The following is a 22,537-nucleotide window of genomic DNA, read 5'->3' as shown; positions in this document are numbered from 1 at the left end:
AGTGTACTAATGTACAATACTATATAGTGCAAAGCAGAAATGGGATGAGGTACAATTTAGGTACAATTTACAGTAAGGTGTACGAGTTGTAGTGCAATCCTTCATCAATAAATATAAAGTGTGGGGAGTGGGTGCTACAGTGTGTTTGTTTAAAGTGCGTGTGGATGTGTGTGCTATGTGCGTTTGATGGTTGTTGTGTAGTGTTCATTGTTCGTTGAGCAGCCTGATGGCCTGGGGATAGAAGCTTCTTCTGAGTCTTTCTGTGCTCGCCTTGAGACTCCGGTATCGCTTGCCTGACCGCAGCAGTTCAAAGAGGCAGTTGTTCGGGTGGCTGGAGTCTTTAATGATTCTCTTAGCCTTGCCCCTGCACCGCTTGTTGTAAATGTTCTGGAGGGTGGGGAGCCCCCCTCCAATTGTGCGTTCGGCTGAACGTGTCACTCTTTGTAGTCTGCTTCGGTCTTGTGCAGTGCTATTCCCAAACCAGGAGGTGATGTTGCCAGTCAGGATGCTCTCTATTGTACATGAGTAGAAGTTCTTAAGGATCTTCTGACTGACTTGGAACTTCCTTAGGCGCCTGAGTAAGTAGAGGCGTTGTCGTGCCTTCTTCACAACACTGTCAATGTGTGTGGTCCATGTCAAGTCCTCGGATATGTAGGCTCCGAGGTACTTAAAGCTGTTCACTCTCTCAACCGGTGCCCCGTCGATGCTGAGGGGGCTGTAGTCCTTGACCCCCGACCTCCTGAAGTCCACAATCATCTCCTTTGTTTTGCTGACGTTCAGGGAGAGGCTGTTTTCCTGGCACCATCCCGCCAGGACCTTGACCTCTTCCAGGTAGGCCCTCTCGTCGTTGGCAGAGATCAGGCCCACCACCACTGTCGTCAGCGAATTTGATGATTGTGTTGCTACTCCGCTGAGCCACACAGTCGTGTGTGTACAGGGAGTAGAGGAGGGGACTCAGAACACAGCCCTGGGGGGCCCCTATGTTGAGGGTGATGGATGAGGAGGTGCAGTTGCCTGCTCTCACCACCTGGGGTCTGCCCGTCAGGAAGTCCAAGACCCACTGGCAGAGGTCATAGTTCAAGCCCAGGTCCCTGAGCTTGGCTATGAGTTTGGAGGGGACTATGGTATTGAATGCCGAGCTGTAGTCGATGAATAGCATTCTCACATAGTTCCCCTTCCTCTTGTCCAGGTGTGATGCTGCTGTGTGCAGCACATGGGCTATGGCGTCCTCCGTGGACCTGTTGGGGCGGTATGCAAATTGCAGGGGGTCCATGTTTATGGGGAGGGAGGAGCAGATGTAGCCCTTTACTAGCTTCTCAAAGCACTTCATGGCTATGGAGGTGAGAGCTACAGGGCGGTAGTCGTTGAGGCAAGCAGGCTTGGATTTCTTGGGTACAGGGATAATAGTGGACTTCTTCAGGCAGGTGGGGATGACAGCCTGTTCTAAGGACAGGTTAAATATGTCAGTGAATACCGGGGCCAGTTGGTCGGCACAGACTTTTAGGATGCGGCCGGGGATGCCGTCCGGTCCTGCTGCCTTCCTGATATTCACTTTTTTAAAGGTCCGCCTCACCTCATGAGTCTCCATCAGCAGCAGACCCCCCCCCCCCCCATTGCCGTGGCTTGTGGGCTGGTGTTGTTATTACCAGCATCAAACTTCGCATAGAAGGTATTGAGGTCATTTGCTAAGGAGATGTCACTGTTCAGTTTGACGGAGGTGCCTTTGTAGTCTGTCATCGTTTTGAGCCCCTGCCACATAGCTCTGGAGTCAGCCTGTTCAAACTGGAGTTCAATTTTATCCCTGTAGCGCCGTTTTGCCTCTGTCACTGTCCTCCTTACGTTGTATCGCGCCACCTTGTGGTCATTCATGTTGCCTGCCACCAGGCTGTCGTTGTATGCTTTGGTGCGCGCTTTCAGAGCTTCACGGACGGATTTGTCTACCCAGGGTTTTTGATTTGGGTAAACTCTAATTGTGGTAGTGGGGATTGTTTCTTCCACAAGTACGAACAAAGTCCAGCACTGTCTCCGTGTAGACATTAATGTTATCTGTGTCGCGGAACACGCTCCAGTCTGTGCACTCAAGCGCAGCTTGGAGCGTCTCCTCTGACGTCAAATCCCATTTATGCACCTCTCGCGAGACTACAGGAGTGCTCTTGATTCTTTGTTTATATTTTGGTGAAAGAAAGATGGCCGTGTGATCAGACTTACCAAAGCCACTAGCAGAATGAGCCTTGTAGCCACCCTTGAATTGCGTGTAACAGTGGTCTAAAATGTTACCGCCTCTGGTGTTACAAGTCACATGCTGATAGAAGTCGGGCAAAACCCTTCTCAGATTGGCGCTATTGAAATCACCCACTACTACAATGGCGGCGTTAACGTTTGCTGCTTGGATTCTATTTACTTCGTCGTGGAGTTTGGAGAGCGCGACACTATTGCTGGCTTGCGGTGGAATATACACTCCGACCAGGATGATCGCCGTTAACTCCCTCGGGAGGAAGAAAGGATGACACTTGATTGTTATATATTCCAGGTTGGGGCAGCAGTGGTTCGATAATTCCTTCACGTTGGCTGGATCGCTCCAATTGTTGTTCAACATGAAGGCGATACCTCCTCCACGCTGTTTGCCGGACTCTGCTGTTCTATCCTTGCGGTGGATGAAGAAGTGATCGGCCGGTTGGATGGCGTGGTCTGGGACTTCTGGCGCCAGCCACGTTTCAATGAAGCAGAGAACATTGCAGTCTCTAACGTCTCTCTGGAATTGAATCCTTGCTCGGATGTCGTCCAGTTTATTGTCAATTGATTGTACATTGGCTAGCAATATACTGGGTAGTGGCGTTCGGTGTCGTCTGGTTCTCAGTCTATTACGGATCCCAGCTCTCTTCCCTCTCCGCCTGATGATTCCTCTGTTCCTGGGGTCAGGATCTGGTCCCATTGTCCTCAGAATCTCCTCAGGCCATTGCTGCGGTTCAGAAAGCTGATCCAGGGAGTAATCTAGTCGGTAAGTTTCCCGTAATCCGATCTCTATAAGTGACTGACGGTCATACACATTAAATGCACCTACTGTTGGTACAGACAAAACTCTTAAAACTATAAATATTAACAAAAGTAAGCACAATCTCGACGGAGCGCACAGACAGGCAGCCGGACGTAGCGGCGCCATCTTGATTACTGTGGGGTCGCATCGTTACACCCCTAATATCTAGTATATACTACTAGAAAGACTTTTGTCTTGTTTACATCAGGGTCCCCCATTTTCAATTCATCATAACATTTATGACATACAGATAGATAGTAATGTTACATGCAGACATTTATGACATACAAGATATACAGATATACAGTACTGCTTTAGAGAGTTTCTAAAAGAGAGTATATACATTTGAGGGGGAAGAAACTGTACATTGGAGGATTAAAGCAATTTGCCTGGTTTATTAGATGTTAAAGGTCCACATATTTAAGAAGACTTATCTGATTTGTCGCAAACTTGGAGTTCTTTCAGATCAAAGGTCACTTGCCTCAGTGTTTGGGGTTTTTCAGATATTGGAAGTAGAGATAATCTGTTAGCATCATTGCTCAGCTTGCTACTGGAAGTTCTTGAAGAAAACAAGATACAGGACACAGGGTTCACACAAGGTCCTTGAAGTGCTTAAAGTGCTTGCTTTTTGTAAAAAAAAAGTCAAGGCCTGGAATTCCTTGAAAACAGCCCATTTTTTAACACTTTGGCTGCCTAAGGTTAAATTCATGATATACCATAGATTGCCAGCGCTATTTGTCTATGGAGAAAGTCCCCTTCTTTGCAGGGCTATAACTTTTTAAATTCTATTGCTACATTGCCATTATTAGGGCCCATTCAAAGTCCTATATGTATTGTTCATTGTGTAGCAACGTTAAACTTTTTCATTCACATATTCATAGTAAAGTATGGTCTAATGTATAAGTATGTTTTCATCTCTTTCTGCAGCTTTCTCCAGAACGTGATATATAGCCCCAAATGCATTATATTGATGATGAAATACAGTTTGATGGCAATCAGCGCGATATAAAAAATTCCAACTAGACGTACTTCTAGAAGTTACTACACGTCATCTGATGTTGACCGGATGGGCGAGGGGGCGTTTATAATTCCGTGGGCAGCGTTATACCAATCATCTAATGTGGGTCAAATGTTGATAATAGCAGTTAGTATCGAAGACGGTAACGTTACACGCTGAAACTCACCCCAGTCTCCGCGCGCCGTTGGGCGATCATCGTAGAGTTGAAATCTTATCATTATGGGATGTAAATTTACCCGGTCCATCTCCAGCTTGTATAATGGTATATACGTCCAAATCATGTTGTTTATCGAGTTATTGGCAATCGATCACTGTGTAGCGTGACGAGCCAGAGTCGCAGGACCTATAGCGAGCACCCGGAAGTACTACGGACGTAGCACAACCTCTATGCCACTTCCTGTTAAAGCGATTGCGCTGATCGGCCACCAGATGGCGCTCCTGAACCGCCAGAGAGCTCAGTGGGTCCGGCTGGTGGATCTCAGGCCAGCGGAAGGGACATGTGAATCCGATCGCAGATTTTTGAAATATTGATATAAGGACGACGTAACGCGTCCTCCGGCAACTTTAGCATGGCCAGCAAAGACGTCTAAAGACGGGTCCCGGCACTCAAAGTGTTCAAGGTGCTTAAAAAGTCCTTGAAATTCAAATCAACCATTCGCATTGAAAGCTTTGTTCATCCATGATCAAATTGTTCTGAATCAAGACATTTTATTTATTTTTATTTAAAGTGTAACTAATTGTCGGAAAATGGTTTTAAGCCATAAATATTGGATCCGAATTTCTTTCTAGAAAAAAACAGCATTATTTTAAAAGTGAATTGTATCATTTTAAATGAAAAATAGTGCTTAGGAAAGTACTTGAAAGTCCTTGAATAAAATGTTCCAATGTCTGTGGGAACCTTGAGGACAGTAAGTTCAGGACAGCAGGTGTTGTCATAGATATATATATATAAACACTAGATGGCTCAAGGCAGAGTCGCCCGCGTTTATTACAAACGTGGTTTATTACAAACGTTATAAAGGTGGCTATGATTCTTGCTTGGAAGAATTCTTTAAAAAAAATATAAAAAAAATCATATGAAAGTCCATTATAAGTGTGCAGTATGATAACTACATCTCTGACGTTTTTAACAAACCAAACGATTGAAAATTGAGCCAAGCTATGGTTATTTCAATAGTAAATGCACCATAGACATGTTATGAGTGGGCGTGCTCCACCTATGCAAGATGACCGCCATGTGGCAACGTCTGTCTCCGTTGGCCAGCAGCGCGGGTGAGTCATCTGATATATATCTATGGGTGTTGTAATGTATCCTCTCCTCCACCTCAGGTGAGTGACCGTGGAGGGGGCGTGCCCCTGAGGAAGATTGACAGGCTGTTCACCTACACCTACTCCACAGCCCCCCGGCCCAGCATGGAGCCTGCTAGAGGGGCCCCTCTGGTGAGTCCGTCTGGTCAGAACCAACACACATCCACACCCAGAGTGACCCAGAGTGAGAGCTGCTGGTCAGAACCAACACACATCCACAGCCAGAGTGACCCAGAGTGAGAGCTGCTGGTCAGAACCAACACACATCCACAGCCAGAGTGACTCAGAGTGAGAGCTGCTGATCAGAACCAACACACATCCACAGCCAGAGTGACCCAGAGTGAGAGCTGCTGGTCAGAACCAACACACATCCACACCCAGAGTGACCCAGAGTGAGAGCTGCTGGTCAGAACCAACACACATCCACACCCAGAGTGACCCAGAGTGGTGCTGGTTAGATAACAACCACATTAATCATCTTATCACCTCAGTACTATACAATAATATTAGATATTCCTTTTTTTGAGGGCGGCTGGGTGGCGCAGCGGACATTGCGCTCGTCACCAACGCAAGAGACACCGGGTTCGAATCCGGCTGTCGGCGTTGCCTCTGGCTTGGGCCAGCCGTCATACTGGCTCAATTGGCAGAGTTAGCGGGTGGAAGTCGATGGGTGGTAATCTGGACGTTGTGGACAGTGACTCCTACAGGTCGGTTGGGAGACGCCTGCACAGCAGAGACAGGAAGTAGCGGGGGTAGTGTGAGCCTCCCACACGTTACACCTCGCCAATGAGAGTCCGCGCTGGCAGGTGAAAAGATGTGACAGGCTGCCTCCTTGTGTATCGGAGGGGACACGTGATGCAAGGCTTCTATCCTCCCTACAACCGACCATTGGGTGGCATATGCGAGCAACGTTCAAGACAGGGGAGGGGAGAATTGGAAACACGAAATTGGGATGGGAGAAAAATAGAAAAATAAGGAGAAAAGATATTCCTTTATTGATCCCCTTGAGGTAAATCTGGGCGTCATAGCAGCATGGAGGAGGAGGGGGGGGGGTACAGGTATGGGCAGGGTAATAGTAAATTAACATAAATATAGGCAATACAATTTCATCTGAATATAAAAATATGAGAAAAGAATATAACTAATAGTTGATACTATTATTAATAGTAATACTATAGTACTATACTAATACTACAGTAACTCATAATTAATACTATAGTACTATACTAATACTACAGTAACTCATAATTAATACTATAGTACTATACTAATATTACAGTAACTCATAATTATACTATAGCACTATACTGATACTACAGTAACTCATAATTAATACTATAGTACTATACTAATACTACAGTAACTCATAATTAATACTATAGTACTATACTAATACTACAGTAACTCATAGATTAATACTATTCTAATACTACAGTAACTCATAACTAATACTATAGTACTATACTAATATTACAGTAACTCATATATTAATACTATACTAATACTACAGTAACTCATAATTAATACTATAGTACTATACTAATACTACAGTAACTCATAATTAATACTATAGTACTATACTAATACTACAGTAACTCATAGTTAATAATAATAATAATAATAATAATAATAATAGATTGGATTTTAAGAGAAGCGCCTTTCTCAGACTCAAGGACACTGTACAAGGAAAGGATGAAGAATTAAAAAAAATAAAAATAAAATAAAAGATAAAAAATTATGAATATTTATGTATAGTAACAACAGGAAAAAACAAATAAGATAAAAGAGATATAAAAGGAAGCAAGGTGCTGTCCAATTGGATGAAGTGGTTGAAATTAACAAACAAAACAACGGAATCTGTGGCTTAAAAGAGTCTAGGGTGGGCTACTTGGGAGCGGGGCCGTGTTGCGTGAAGGCAAGTGTGAACAGGTGGGTTTTTAGCTTGGTTTTGAAGAGGTTGATGGTGTCAGAGCCTCGGATGAGGGGGGAGAGGGAGTTCCACAGTCTGGGGGCAGCTACAGCGAAAGCTCGGTCTCCCAGTGTGGAACGCCTGGTGCGGGGGATGGTGAGGAGGTTGGAGTTGGAGGAGCGGAGGCCTCGTGCTGGAGTGTAGGGGTGGAGTAGGTTGGTCAGGTAGGAAGGGGCCAACCCGTGCAGGGATTTGTAGGTGAGGAGGAGGATCTTGTAGGGGATTCGGTAGTTGATGGGGAGCCAGTGGAGTTTTTGCAGGGTGGGGGTGATGTGCTGCCAGGGTTTGGTGCGCGTGAGGACCCTCGCAGCAGAGTTTTGGACGTACTGTAAGTGATCCAGAACCTTCTTGGAAGCACCAAGAAGGATTCCGTTACAGTAGTCGAGGCGGGAAGTGATGAAGGCGTGAATGAGTGTTTCCGCTGAGGTGTCGGAGAGTGAGGGGCGGAGGCGGGAGATGGTTCTGAGGTGGAAGAAGGCGGATCTGGTGACAGACTTGACGTGAGGGTGAAATGAGTGGGTTGAGTCCAGTATTACGCCCAGGTTCCTTACCTCCGTGGATGGGCAGATGGAGTAGCCATCCACGGAGAGAACAAGTTGGTCGATCTTTTAGAGGAGGGCTGGGGAGGCTACAACTATTAGTTCGGTCTTCTTGCTGTTGAGTTGAAGGAAGTTGGTGGTCATCCATGTTTTTATGTCCTGGAGGCAGGCAGTGAGGGAGGGGTGAGGAAGGGGAGCCGAGGGTTTGGTGTGGAGGTAAATATGCGTGTCGTCTGCGTAAAAGTGGAAGTGGAGGCCGTGTTTCCTTATGATATCACCGAGTGGGAGGAGGTAAATCATAAAAAGGAGCGGACCTAGCACCGAACCCTGGGGAACACCCTGTTTAACAAGTGCTGGAGCTGACCTGGACCCCCCGAGGGAAACATACTGCCACCTGTTGGTAAGGTAGGATGTGAACCAGGACAAGGGGGTACCAGTGATGCCAAGGACACTTTCCAGGCGGTCTAGGAGGATTGAGTGTGAGATGGTGTCGAAAGAATCTGAGAGGTCCAGGAGGATGAGGATGTTGATGTTGCCAGCATCAGCAGCCATGAGGAGGTCATTTGTTACCTTGATCAGGGCGGTCTCGGTGCTGTGTTTAGCCCTGAACCCAGACTGGAGTGGTTCAAACAGGTCATGGTAGGCCATGTGACTCTGTAGCTGGGTGGCTACTGCGCGCTCGAGGACCTTGCCGAGGAAGGGGAGGTTTGAAATGGGGCGGAAGTTGTTGAGGTTATCTGGGTCCAGACCGGGTTTTTTTAGAGTTGGGGTGACTGCTGCCACCTTCAAGTCAGCAGGGACGGAGCCAGTGGACAGGGATGAGTTGATGATGTCTACCATGAGAGGACAGAGGGCAGGCAGGCCAGCCTTCACCAGGGTGGTGGGCATGGGGTCCAGAGAGCAGGTGGAGGTTTTAGAGCCCGACACCAGCTTCGTAATGGAGTCGGTGTCCACCAGGGAGAAGGATGAAAAGGAGTAGGTGGGATGGGGCAGAGGGTCATGTTTAACAACCGGAGGTGTGGGGGACACAGGAGTAGACTGGAGCTGCTGGTAGATGGCATCGATCTTGTTTTGGAAGAATTCCGTGAATCTGTTGCAGAGATCAGAGGAGGTGGTCTGGAGGGGGTTGTCGGGGGGCTTGAGGAGTTTGGTGATGGTGGAGAAGAGGGCTTTGGAATTCCCTTGGCCTTTGGAGATGACATCAGAGTAGAAGGAGGACTTGGTTAGTCCTTAGTTGGCTTAGTTGATAGTTCCTGATCAGTTCCTAGGTGTGTTAGATCTGATTTGCCCCCTACAGGTCATAGTTGATAGTTCCTGATCAGTTCCTAGGTGGGTTCGATCTGATTTGCCCCCTACAGGTGAATTGCTACCAGCTTTGCTTTTGACTGAACACTTTTTATTAATACTTGAATCATTGCATGGCCGCCTAGTTATAGTTGAAAGTGGGGGTGCAAGATTTTTTTTCTATTTTTTTTGGGCTGGCAAAAAAAAACTCCACGGCAGATTTTTTATTTTATTTAATGAACCTGTACATGCAATTTCCTGCAATATAGAGCCTTCAATCTTGACCAATAAAGCTGCTCTTTTCACTATAAAACTCAGTAGGGCTGACCCCTATTAATCGATTAGTCGACTAATCGGTCAAAGGAGCCGTAGTCGACTGGCCAACCTCTTAGTCGAATATAAAAAAAAAAAAAATTATAATTTTTTCCAATATAAGAGGCCTAGAAGCGTGGCTAACGCTAATGGCACGCATACCAGAGGCTAACTGGCTACGAAAACAGGCACAGAGGCACTGAAAGAGGATTTCACCCATCTAATGAACACACTAGACTAGTTCAAGTTCTTTAATAGTTGTCATACAGAAGTACAGAATACTTTCATACAAAATGCTTCTTACTGTTACGCTCCAGAGACTGTGCTAGACAAGATAGTATCAAATAACATAATAACATAATATAGCATGAATTTAGAAGAAGAAAATGAGGTCACAGTGTTCGGTATAGACATATATACAATGTTCTGAGTTACCATATAATATACAATACACAATACTATGCAGTGTACTAATGTACAGTACTATCTAGTGCAAAGCAGAAATGGGATGAGGTACAATTTTAGGTACAATTTACAGTAAGGTGTACGAGTTGTAGTGCAATCCTTCATCCATAAATATAAAGTGTGGGGAGTGGGTGCTACAGTGTGTTTGTTTAAAGTGGGTGTGTGCTATAAAGTGTGTGGAGTGGGTGCTACAGTGTGTTTGTTTAAAGTGAGTGTGTGCGTGTGGATGTGTGTGCTATGTGCGTTTGGTGGTTGTTGTTGTGTAGTGTTCATTCATTGTTCGTTTAGCAGCCTGATGGCCTGGGGATAGAAGCTACTTCTGAGTCTTTCTGTGCTCGCCTTGAGACTCCGGTATCGCTTGCCTGACCGCGTGTAGCTTTATGCCAAGCAAGCAGTGCAAAAATTTACCGTAGTGGCATGCAGTAATGCGCCTTTCATTTTCGCGGAAATAGGCTGTCTATTGCCATTCTCTTTGACAAACTCTAACCTTAACCAGCTCCTTAACAACGCCTAAACTTAACCGTTCTAACCTTAATCAACTCCGAAACAATGCCTAACCTTAACCTTAACCTTAACCATGCCTAACCTTAACCATAGAAATTATATTGCCATTCTCTTTGACAAACTCTAACCTTAACCAGCTCCTTAACAGCGCCTAAACTTAACCGTTCTAACCTTAACCAACTCCGAAACAATGCCTAACCTTAATCGGCGAAAGAATACACGTTAAAAAAAAATCACGTTAAAAAATATTTTCGATGGGATTCGAACTCGCCAGCAAACAAGCCATAGGATCCACAGCCATGTGTCCTTGCCAATTGAGCTATTTGTTGGATACTGAATAAGGGGCGGTGACTTATATATATTGAGCTCCGCTCGTGTCGCATGCGCGGGCACCTCGCGCGAGCACGCCGGCGCACGCACGCACCTGAGCGAGCACGCCGCCGCCGGTGCACGCACGGTAGCATTTGTCTGAAAAGAAGGGCGCTTTACCGCACTAGCGTGCGGTGACGAATGCGGAAGCATTTTTGCACTGCTTGCTTGGCATTAACGTACAGGCTGCCTGACCGCAGCAGTTCAAAGAGGCAGTTGTTCGGGTGACTGGAGTCTTTAATGATTCTCTTAGCCTTGCCCTTGCAACGCTTGTAGTAAATGTTCTGGAGGGTGGGGAGCCCCCCTCCAATTGTGCGTTCGGCTGAACGTGTCACTCTTTGTAGTCTGCTTCGGTCTTGTGCAGTGCTATTCCCAAACCAGGAGGTGATGTTGCCGGTCAAGATGCTCTCTATTGTACATGAGTAGAAGTTCTTAAGGATCTTCTGGCTGACTTGGAACTTCCTTAGGCGCCTGAGGAAGTAGAGGCGTTGTCGTGCCTTCTTCACCACACTGTTAATGTGTGTGGTCCATGTCAAGTCCTCGGATATGTAGGCTCCGAGGTACTTGAAGCTGTTGACTCTCTCAACCGGTGCCCCGTCGATGCTGAGGGGGCTGTAGTCCTTGACCCCCGACCTCCTGAAGTCCACAATCATCTCCTTTGTTTTGCTGACGTTCAGGGAGAGGCTGTTTTCCTGGCACCATCCCGCCAGGACCTTGACCTCTTCCAGGTAGGCCCTCTCGTCGTTGGCAGAGATCAGGCCCACCACCACTGTGTCGTCAGCAAATTTGACGATTGTATTGCTACTCCGCTGAGCCACACAGTCGTGTGTGTACAGGGAGTAGAGGAGGGGACTCAGAACACAGCCCTGGGGGGCCCCTATGTTGAGGGTGATGGATGAGGAGGTGCAGTTGCCTGCTCTCACCACCTGGGGTCTGCCAGTCAGGAAGTCCAAGACCCACTGGCAGAGGTCATAGCCCAAGCCCAGGTCCCTGAGCTTGGCTATGAGTATGGAGGGGACTATGGTATTGAATGCCGAGCTGTAGTCGATGAATAGCATTCTCACATAGTTCCCCTGCCTCTTGTCCAGGTGTGATGCTGCTGTGTGCAGCACATGGGATATGGCGTCCTCCGTGGACCTGTTGGGGCGGTATGCAAATTGCAGGGGGTCCATGTTGATGGGGAGGGAGGAGCAGATGTAGCCCTTTACTAGCTTCTCAAAGCACTTCATGGCTATGGAGGTGAGAGCTACAGGGCGGTAGTCGTTGAGGCAAGCAGGCTTGGATTTTTTGGGTACAGGGATAATAGTGGACTTCTTCAGGCAGGTGGGGATGACAGCCTGTTCTAAGGACAGGTTAAATATGTCAGTGAATACTGGGGCCAGTTGGTCGGCACAGACTTTTAGGACGCGGCCGGGGATGCCGTCCGGACCTGCTGCCTTCCTGATATTCACTTTTTTAAAGGTCCGCCTCACCTCATGCTCTGTTACCCTGAACACTGCGCCTCCATCAGCAGCCGACCCCCCCCCCCCCCATTGCCGAGGCTTGTGAGCTGGTGTTGTTATTACCAGCATCAAACCTCGCATAGAAGGTATTGAGGTCGTTTGCTAAGGAGATGTCACTGTTCAGTTTGAGGGAGGCGCCTTTGTAGTCTGTCATCGTTTTGAGCCCCTGCCACATAGCTCTAGAGTCAGCTTGTTCAAACTGGAGTTCAATTTTATCCCTGTAGCGCCGTTTGGCCTCTGACACTGTCCTCCTTACGTTGTGTCGCGCCACCTTGTGGTCATTCATGTTGCCTGCCACTAGGCCGTCATTGTATGCTTTGGTGCGCTCTCTCAGAGCTTCACGGACGGATTTGTCTACCCAGGGTTTTTGATTTGGGTAAACTTTCATTTTGGTAGTGGGGATTGTTTCTTTCACCCTAGTACAAACATAGTCCAGCACTGTCTCCGTGTAGACATTAATGTTATCTGTGTCGCGGAACACATTCCAGTCTGTGTAGTGAAACACTGACCGGATCGTCTCTTCTGACGTCGGATCCCATTTCTGCACCTCTCGCGAGACTACGGGAGTACTTTTAATTCTCTGTTTGTACTTTGGTGAAAGAAAAATTTACGCGTGATCTGATTTACCAAAGCCACTATCAGAATGAGCCTTGTAGCCACCTTTAAATTGCGTGTAACAGTGATCTAGGATGTTACCGCCTCTGGTGTTGCAAGTCACATGCTGATAGAAGTCAGGCAATACCTTTCTCAGATTGGCGCTATTGAAATCTCCCAGTACTAAAATGGCGGCGTTAACGTTAGCCACTTGTATTCTATTTACCTCGTCGTGTAGTCTGGAGAGCGCAACCTTGTTGCTGGCTTGCGGTGGAATATACACTCCGATCAGGACGATCGCCGTTAACTCCCTCGGGAGGAAGAAAGGACGACACTTGATGGTTATATATTCCAGTTCTGGGGAGCAGTGGTTGGATAATTCCTTCACGTTCGTTGGATCGCTCCAATTTTTGTTAAACATGAAGGCAATACCTCCTCCACGTTGTTTACCGGACTCTGAATGCCGATCCTTGCGATGGATAAAGAAGTGATCCGCTGGTTGAATTGCGTGATCTGGAACCTCCGGTGTGAGCCATGTTTCGGTGAAGCAGAGGACATTGCAGTCCCTAACGTCTCTTTGATATTGAATCCTTGCTCGGATGTCATCCAGTTTATTGTCAATTGATTGTACATTGGCTAGCAATATACTGGGCAGTGGTGTACGGTGGCGTCTGGATCTCAGCCTGTTACGGATCCCAGCCCTCTTTCCTCGTCGTCTTTTCCTGGGCTCTGGGAACAAAGGATCTGGTCCTAATCTCCGGAGAATTTCTTCAGGCCATTGATGCGGTTCGGAAAGCTGATCCAGCGAGTAATCCAGTTGGTAAGTTTCCCGTAATCCAATGTCTATGAGTGACTGACGGTCATATACATTAAATGCACCAACAGTTGGTACGCACAAAACTCTAAAAACTATAAATATTAACAAAAGTAAACACAGTCTCGACGGAGCGAACAGAGAGGCAGCCGGTCGGAGCGGCGCCATCATCATCATCATCACTAGACAAATATCACATCTGAAACTTTTTTTTAAACTTTTTTTTTTTATTCAACAAACATGACCATGTTCACGTCTTAAACTCATACTGAGGCCTTAGTTTTGGTTTTAAATTGCATATCATCATTCATTTATTTATTGTCACACAGAGCAGAAGAATTTTGCCAAAACAAACCAATAGTATCCAGCTGCAGAACGGTAAGGCTGAGCCCGAACCCTGTTTTTAGGGTTCGAACGTTCGCCAGGGTTTATCGAACGAACGTTCGAATGTTCGTTTTTTGTAAATTTTTTAATAAAAACATTTTTTATTACATTTTTTTTTTTATAAATTTTTTATTTTTTTTTGTATTATAGATCCTACGGAGGGCGGCATTGCATAATCTATTGGTGAAAAAACATGTTGTTTACAGTGGTGGCTGTTCATATAAACATGTAATTAAACAAAGCACTCAGAAGAAAATAAACAAGCTACTGAGTACTGCATAAAGTTCCTACTTATGATAAACAATAGCCCTTGCACACCGCAGTCACGTAAGGGGCTAGATAAACAAATGCATTCGTTTTGTGGCATTAAAGTTATATAGTTAGTGTTACACGTTCAATAACAGGTATTCACTCTTGGTCGACGGGAAGGAGAGAGGCGCGCGCCTCGGCTCCTTCCACCGTCTACCTCGGAACGGGGGACGACAGAGAGACACCGGCGGGGTGCCGCCGGGCTCCCAACACGCCTGCCGCCCGTCCGCCCTCGGCCAGAGTTGTTTACAACGCAACCACCTCCCGCCATGAAGCTCGCGCCCCGTGGCCGAAAAAGGCTGGTATTCATTAATGATCCTTCCTCAGCGGGGAGCTACGGAGTCTGTTCACTCTGTTGTGCTTCTCGGTCTCGCAAGCAGATAAATGTATTGCCGGAAGTAAAGAAAATACATAAACCCTTGCCGATTGGTGGTAACAGCAGAGGCGGGTGCAAGCGGTGTGACGTAATTGGCAGAATCGCCTGTCAATCAAAATGGTTCTATTGCATTGGTTGAGACAATAGTATCCAGCTACAGCCCGGCAGAGACCACACTGGTTGAGCCGAGCGCACTCGGGGGACGCGCCGCTTCACATCGCCTCAACGTCGCGCGCCTGCTTTTTTTTTTTTTTCACCGAACGTTCTAACCTATTAATTAAAGTCCGAATGTCAACGTAACGAACGAACGTTCGAACGTTCGGGCTCAGCCTTACAGACCAGCCACACTCTCAAACCCAAACGCATTTCCTTTGATTTAATTATACATCAAATGATTTATGTCAAGGATTGCAATGCCTCGTTTGAATGAAGTTAACTTTTCACCTCGATAACGTCAACATTCAGGGTGAATGTAATGTGAGAAATTGGGATACAAAATTAAATAAAAATAAAAAATATATATATCGGGAAAGATCGGTATCGGTAGATACTCAAAATCACATGATCGGGATCGGATCGGGAGCAAAAAAAATTGATCGGGACATCCCTAACGGTAACCTGTTGCGTGTGACGTTACCAAGAGAAGCCCCGCTTTCAGTGCTTTGTGGGCAGCGCTACTGCACGCTCACACAGACACACACAACAGATTAGGAAGTGGACAGATCCGACCAGCATTGCTGGCTCCTCACAATGCAAACGCGAAAATGTACATTACAGATGAACTGCAGAGAAAATTTCCAATTTATCATCCCGGTCGAGACTAATTGGAAGCGGGGTGCAACGCGTGCAAAGCTTGACCATATGTTTATGTGTCTAATAAAGGTGCTGGTGATCTCAAAGCTCACATGGACACAGCAAAACATTACAAACAAAGCAGTGCGAGGCGAGAGTTTGATGGCAAAGTTGACCGAATTGATTGAAGAATGCAGCTATACAGAGAGAGAAAGAAAATAATTGAAAACTATTTTGATGCCTCAAAATGATGTTTTGGTTTGATAAGATGCTTATGATACAATCATTCTAAGGATTATGTGTGTAATAAATTAGTTTAGTACACTAATTGCAACAAATCTGAAACTGCATAGTGCACCTTTAAATTAGTATCTTTGTGAGGTTTCTGTTTTATAATTTACATTACATTGAAAAGATAAATATATATTTTTTAAAGCTGGATTTTCTAATACAGAAGAGGTATTATTTAGAACATTACATCATATTTTTCTTGTTATTTATTTTGTCCAGTAAGACTTGAAAATATATATTATTTTGTCATAGGTTGATTTAGTTATTTTCTTGATATTTGTCAGATAGATTACTTTAGGCATAATACAGCATGTTGAGTAACTTTGGTTATAGAGAGATATTATTTTGTTATATAAAATAATATAAACAATAATTTTATATCCATACAGAGGAGGTATACTTTAAATATATTATAATGATAAGGCATCTTTGAGTAAACTTTGATTAAGCATCTTGAGGCTGAAGGCAGAGTGTCCTCTTTAAAAAAAATCACAATATGGTCACCCTTGAAGTCGCATTATAATTCACTTAATAAAATAATGACGAGTCAGCCTCCTAAAAAGACAAAAGTTAGTGACACGACTCACACCGCCGCCAACCCAGCCAAAGTAAGGACTATGCTCTGTATCGTTAATCAATGGTCAAATAAATATTTGATTAAGGAATATAATATGCCTTTTTGTATTATTTCTCTGTGTATCAGCTAAATGTATATATTTTTATGTTAGACATTAAGGGAAATTAAGATTCTCAGATTTTTTACAAACCGCCGCTTATCAACTAACCGGTTAATCGGCAGGTGACGTATGTTGCTCAGTAGTTGCTGATGTCTGCTCAGGAGGTTTGAGTGTTTGCTCAGACCGAAAAATAATTAGAGGGAACATTGCCTGTAACTCTTGTCTCTTTCTCTCCTTCGCTGCCTCCTCCCTGAGTCTGCAGTGCACAGTCATGACATTGATCACAAAAAAAAATAAAAAATGGAGGCCCCTCGTCACTAGAGGCCCACGGGCCGCGGTCGTCGTTAATCCGGCCCTGCTCGTCTGCCATATAGATAGCGAACGTTAACGTTTGCAAACGAAGTCAACGTCATCCAGCTGACACCACATATCTAGATAATAATGACAACGTTAACTAGCGGCTAGCACTAAAGCTAACGCCAATCAGAGGGAAACGTTATTATTATTATTATTTATTAGAGGATTTACGGTATGACCAGATCGCATTTCGGGACCGTGAAACACTTTTATTGTATTGCGTGGTAGAACCGTAGAAGTTCTACCACTCGATAGTAAAGACATGTCTAACATAATCCTTTTATTTGAACAACTTACTGGAAAAGCCTGCCTGCGTGCCACCAATGACACACTCGGTGGGCTTTGATATTTACACTCAGCCTACCTGCAGGCTGCAGCGCTGTGCGCCAAGGTCTGCTGGGGGTGGAAGGCACTGGATCAAACCATATGGGGCAGGGGGGGGGGGGGGGTCGCAATCTTTGGAAACTTAAAAACTTGCTATTAAGTGTCATTGCGTATTATTAATTTGATTTAAATAACGTAGTTATGGTTAGATTTATATATTGGGGGGGGATATATCATGTATGAATACTTGTATACTGTGTTCTAGGCTGGCTATGGCCTGCCCATCTCCAGACTGTACGCTGTATGAATACTTGTATACTGTGTTCCAGGCTGGCTATGGCTACGGCCTGCCCATCTCCAGACTGTACGCTCGCTACTTTCAAGGAGACCTGAAGCTCTACTCTCTGGAGGGCTACGGCACAGATGCTGTCATATACATCAGGGTACGTTGTTTATATTCATCATGTACTGTAATAATAATAATAATAATAATAATTATTCTATATATCGGGATACATTGGTTTTATATTCATCATGTACTATAATAATATTTATATATAGCATATATATAAGGATTATATGCAGGTATATTCAGAATATATATTAACATTGAGTTCAGAAAATCGCTTTCACATGAAACCCGACCAATCTTTCGCCGTCGACTAAAAACACACTTCTTCAATCAATATCTGAAATGAAAAAAGAAAAAACACACTAACCTTCGTACTGTCTTTTATGCATTTACATTTACCGGTAGTCATTTAGCCGAACGCTTTTATCCAAAGCGATTTACAAGTTCTGTACGACAAGTCATCAGGAAGGGCACGACAGCTGAGTAACAATGTTCATCAAAGTGTTGAGTGCTACAGTGTAGGTTAGTTTATTAGGACAAGTGCATGACAGTAAGGTTAGTTAGGGTTAGATATTTAAATTTTTTAATTTGAGATAATGGTTGAAGAAGTGCGTCTTTAGTCGAAAGATTGGACGGGTTTCGGCGGTCCTAACTGTGGTGGGCAGTTCATTCCACCATTGTGGGGCGAGGACCGAGAAGAGGCAGGTTCTCCTTGATGACCCTCCCGCACTTTGTGCACTAGTGCACTTTGCCACTGCAGCGCCCAAGTTTCAACACTGTTTGATGAACATGGTTACTCAGCTGAAAGAGTTGTACCCTTCCTGCTGACCTGTTACAGAACTTGTAACATGCACGTATATTCAGATGGATATATAATATATATATATGCAAGGTTGTATTGGTTATATGCAGGTATATAAACATAAAGTTTGTAAATTTGTGTTTTGTAGATTATTTCTCTGTTGCAACAATGCTTCTTGGCAATACATTTTATACCGTTGGAAAGCCTGTTTATTTACCTTTTTTAATTGGTGCCCCATTTGTAAGGAACATGCATTTGTGGGATGAGCAGCACAGCAGAGTATGTGGGTTGCGTCCATGAAAACTGCTTATTCTGCAGTTGCTATTGACTCTTGTTTGGTGGATTGGATGATTGAAGTCTATCAGTAACGAGGAAGAAATGTATTGCCAGGAAGCATTGTTGCAACAGAGAAATAATCTACCAAACACAAATTACCGAACTTTTTGTTCTATGTTTAGAAGGGTTATATGCAGATATATTCAGACAGATATGCAGTAAATATAAATATTCAGGTATATATATATATAAGGTATTCAGACTGATAATGTGACCGTCCGCTCCACAGGCGCTCTCCACAGAGTCCGTCGAGCGGCTGCCGGTCTACAACAAGTCTGCCTGGAAACACTACAAGACGTTCCACGAGGCAGACGACTGGTGCGTCCCGAGCAAGGAGCCCAAGGACATGACCACCTTCCGCAGCTTCTAGGAGCGCCTGGGGGGGGGGGGGGGGGGGGGTCTTCTGGGGGGTCCTCTAGCAGTCTGGGGAGTCTTCTAGCAGGGTCTTCTAGCAGTCTGGGGGGTCCTCTAGCAGTCTGGGGGGGGGGGGGGTCTTCTAGCAGTCTGGGGGGGTCCTCTAGCAGTCTGGGGGGTCTTCTAGCAGTCTGAATATTCCCCTTGTTCGCTTCTCCGCCATCTTAATAAATTTTTTTATTTTTTTTGTTCTCACTTTCTCTGTATTTTGCTCCAATCTCAATTTTGTCGTTATGCCAATTCCCTTCCTGGTCGTTGCACGCATTACCCCACTGTCGGCCTGGGGAGGGTGTAGAACTACCACATGCCTCCTCCGATACATGTGGAGTCAGCCAGCCGCTTCTTTTCACCTGACAGCGAGGACTCTCACTGGGGGAACGTAACGCGTGCGCGGAGGTTCACGCTATTTCCCCCAGATCCCCTCCCTGCTGAACAGGCACCCAGACGGATGAGTAGGAACCGCAGTTTTTATAATGACCAGGATACATACCCCACTGGCTTCCCACCCGCTAACACTGCCAATTGTGTTAGTAGGGACGACTGACCAAGCCGGAGGTACCGCTGGCAGCTGGATTAGATCCCAGAGTCTCTGCGGTGGTAGGCAAGTGCTTAGTCCACTGCGCTACCCAGCCGCACCTTACCGCCATCTTTATTGAACTGATCAATGAATTAAGGAATGTTTTTCAAAACGGGAAAATTACGACGGTGAAAAGTAGCAGGGTATTAAAAAGTATTAAATTCATTATTCTCAATTTAAGGCCTTAAAAAGGTATTAAAAAGTCTTATTTGATTTGCACAGGTATTACATTTTTTGGGGGGGGGCGGGGGGCAGGCCGGCTGTCGGGAGATGAAATTATATTAAATATATGATTTTCTTTCACATAGTGTCGCTATGTGTATTTTCTTTTTGCTAGTATGGTCATGAAATTCCCTCTAAGTGGTATTAAAAAGTTGTATAATTCTTAGCTAAATTAAATGAATAACAAGTCTTATAAGATGAGGTCACTAAACGGGGATCCATGGGGCGTAAGTGTTCCTTACTACCGTGGACCCTGGTTTATCAAGTTATGGGTCATGATCCCAGAATAGGTCACAGGCAGTCCTCCTGGTGGGCCCCCAGGTGAAAACACTAGTGATATGTTTCAATGATCCCAGGTCCCACAAGAGAAAAAAAACGTGTCCCTTTACAAGAAGACGAGCAACCACCTTGTGACCAATTTCAAAGTTTGATGTGCTGCTCAAGAACTACAGTGTGTATAGTGTCTCTAGGACAACTACAGTGTGTGTATATAATATATATATACTGGATATTGAGGATATTTATATATATATTTTTTTTATTAAAAACTAATGTTCGAACGTTCGTTCGAAAACCCTGATGAAGTTCGAAGCCCAAAAACGGGCTTCGGGGACAGCTCTACTGTATAGTTGGGTTGGTGTGATGTTTTGAATGCTTTGCGTTATGAGGACGGTCCGTTGATACACCCGTTCTCTTGTTTACATCAGGGTCCCCCATTTTCAATGCATCAGGACATATATGACATACATGACATACAGATAGTCAGTACTGCTACATCTATACATTTATGACATACCAGATTTGCAAATACAGTACTGTTTGTGATACAGAAGGAGTCAGGAAAAGGGAGTATATACATTTGACGTAGAAACTGTACATTGGAAGAGGTTGGGTGGGGGGGGGGTTGGGTACACTGGGATATTGACAACCATACTGGGTAATTACATTGGAGGTGGTTGGGGGGGGGGGCACACTGTATAAACAAGCAAAACTGTACATTGAGGGGGGGGGGGGGAGACAACCACCAGACGTAACCACAGGGGAAAGGTACATACTGTATGTTATGTTACAGCCATACTTGGTCTTGGTCTAGTGGTGAGAGCACTCACCAACTTGAACTACTAAACTTGAATATTATGTTTAGTAATATGTGATTCAGTCGTACATATTGATAATTTTTATGAACAAAATGTCAGAAGGTGGTCACTGGTCAATGATATTTTTTGGAAAAATACCTGGAAAAACCAACCAATAAAAAAAAGTCCTGCTTTGTGGAAATGACTCCTTTTGAAAATGACTTGCTTGGTTGCAGTGTTTGTTTATATAGTATAACTCATCTTGTTAGAGTATTAACTATTTTCTAAGTCGACTCCAAACAGTGTTGTTGAAACGGGGGGTACATTGTGACATTTTTATCAAATAAACTCTACAAGTGACACAAAGCTGAATGTAGCGAGTGCATTTCTGGGAATGAGGGAACGTGACGGTCACATGACCGTGGCGTCACACGAGGGAACATGACTGACACATGTGATTGCTGTGGTAGTTTCTGTGTAATATGCAAACCGAGTGTTCCAGGTGTCTCCAGAAAGGACTCTATCCCGTTACTTGCGATGATTAATGCCTCGTTTCCACTAGCCACGTTCAGCCTGGCCGAGGCCAAAGCCATCGCCGGGTTTGTTGTGGTATGGTTGGGATTGCGTTTCTTGTAAACTCTCCGGTTGCTAGGCAACCTTTCAAAATTCACACCAGAAACTGTGGTACACAAGCTACACCATTGTTAGGGATTTTCTTTCCCTCGTAAGTCCTTGAATTGATAGTTATGGACCAGCTGAACCAGATATATTCAGAGCGACAAAGTTCTATTTGCACAGTCTTTATTGCACAGAGAACACAGAACTCCGACCAGCCCTTCCACGGGGCTAAGTCTCTTCCACCAGCCTCAGAATGAAGACGCATGACATTTATACCCTCATGGATGAAGCAGAGAAGGGGAGGGGTGTGTGTGTGTGCTTGTGTCAGAAGAAGGGGGCTAGGGGTAATGGGTTAGAGGAGGGAGGGGTGTTTAGCTGAGATCATGTCATGAGTCTTCTATGTCTCCTTTGTGCCCTACTGGCTAATTATACCTTGTTTGGTTCCCCTTATGGGTATGACTGGGGTCGAACTAGGCCCCAGGGACATGGAGGTTGTTTAGGTCAAGCGATAGAGAAGGGGAGAGATGGGGTATGGAGAGAGAAACAGAGCAAAAGAAAGTGGATGCGCGCATGACACTGAGCTGCCATCATACATGATCAGGACAAGAGCTAATTGAGAAAGTGGCTCCATTGACCGGCCTGTGACCAGGCACTGTGTGTGTGTGTGTGGGGGGGGCAGATGTACAGAGAGCCACAGAGACGAGCATGTGAGGCACTGGACCCTACAGCCTGAGGGCCCGGAGGAGACAATCATGCTATCATCAGAGGAGAGCTTCAAATATGAATGAAATATCCTATACCGTGATGATACAACAGTCCCAGCTGGCTTTGGCCGGGTCTGACCAGGTTTTGAAAGGTAAATGCAGTCCATTTACACAGTACACACTACAAAAACAAAGACACATGATAAACATTACA

At 45.2% G+C, this 22,537-nt stretch overlaps 1 protein-coding gene across 1 annotated transcript in view; it reads left to right on the top strand.

Annotated features, from left to right (window-relative positions):
- pdk1 (pyruvate dehydrogenase kinase, isozyme 1) overlaps nucleotides 1–19,082 on the top strand; it is a gene marked incomplete at its 3' end in the record, with an annotated part of 57,697 nt that extends 38,615 nt beyond the window's left edge. The window contains exons 9-11 of the mRNA XM_084314524.1: nucleotides 5,382–5,492; nucleotides 17,552–17,665; nucleotides 18,942–19,082. Coding sequence (XP_084170650.1) covers nucleotides 5,382–5,492; nucleotides 17,552–17,665; nucleotides 18,942–19,082 — 366 coding nt within the window. The remainder of the gene's footprint in view (nucleotides 1–5,381; nucleotides 5,493–17,551; nucleotides 17,666–18,941) is intronic.
- Nucleotides 19,083–22,537: the final 3,455 nt, after the last annotated feature.

This window comes from Notolepis coatsorum, assembly GCF_963971535.1.
Source record: "Notolepis coatsorum genome assembly, chromosome: 5".
Lineage (NCBI taxonomy): Eukaryota > Metazoa > Chordata > Actinopteri > Aulopiformes > Paralepididae > Notolepis > Notolepis coatsorum.
The sequence above is the reverse complement of the archived record's forward strand: the minus strand, read 5'-3'. Positions and strand labels throughout refer to the sequence as shown.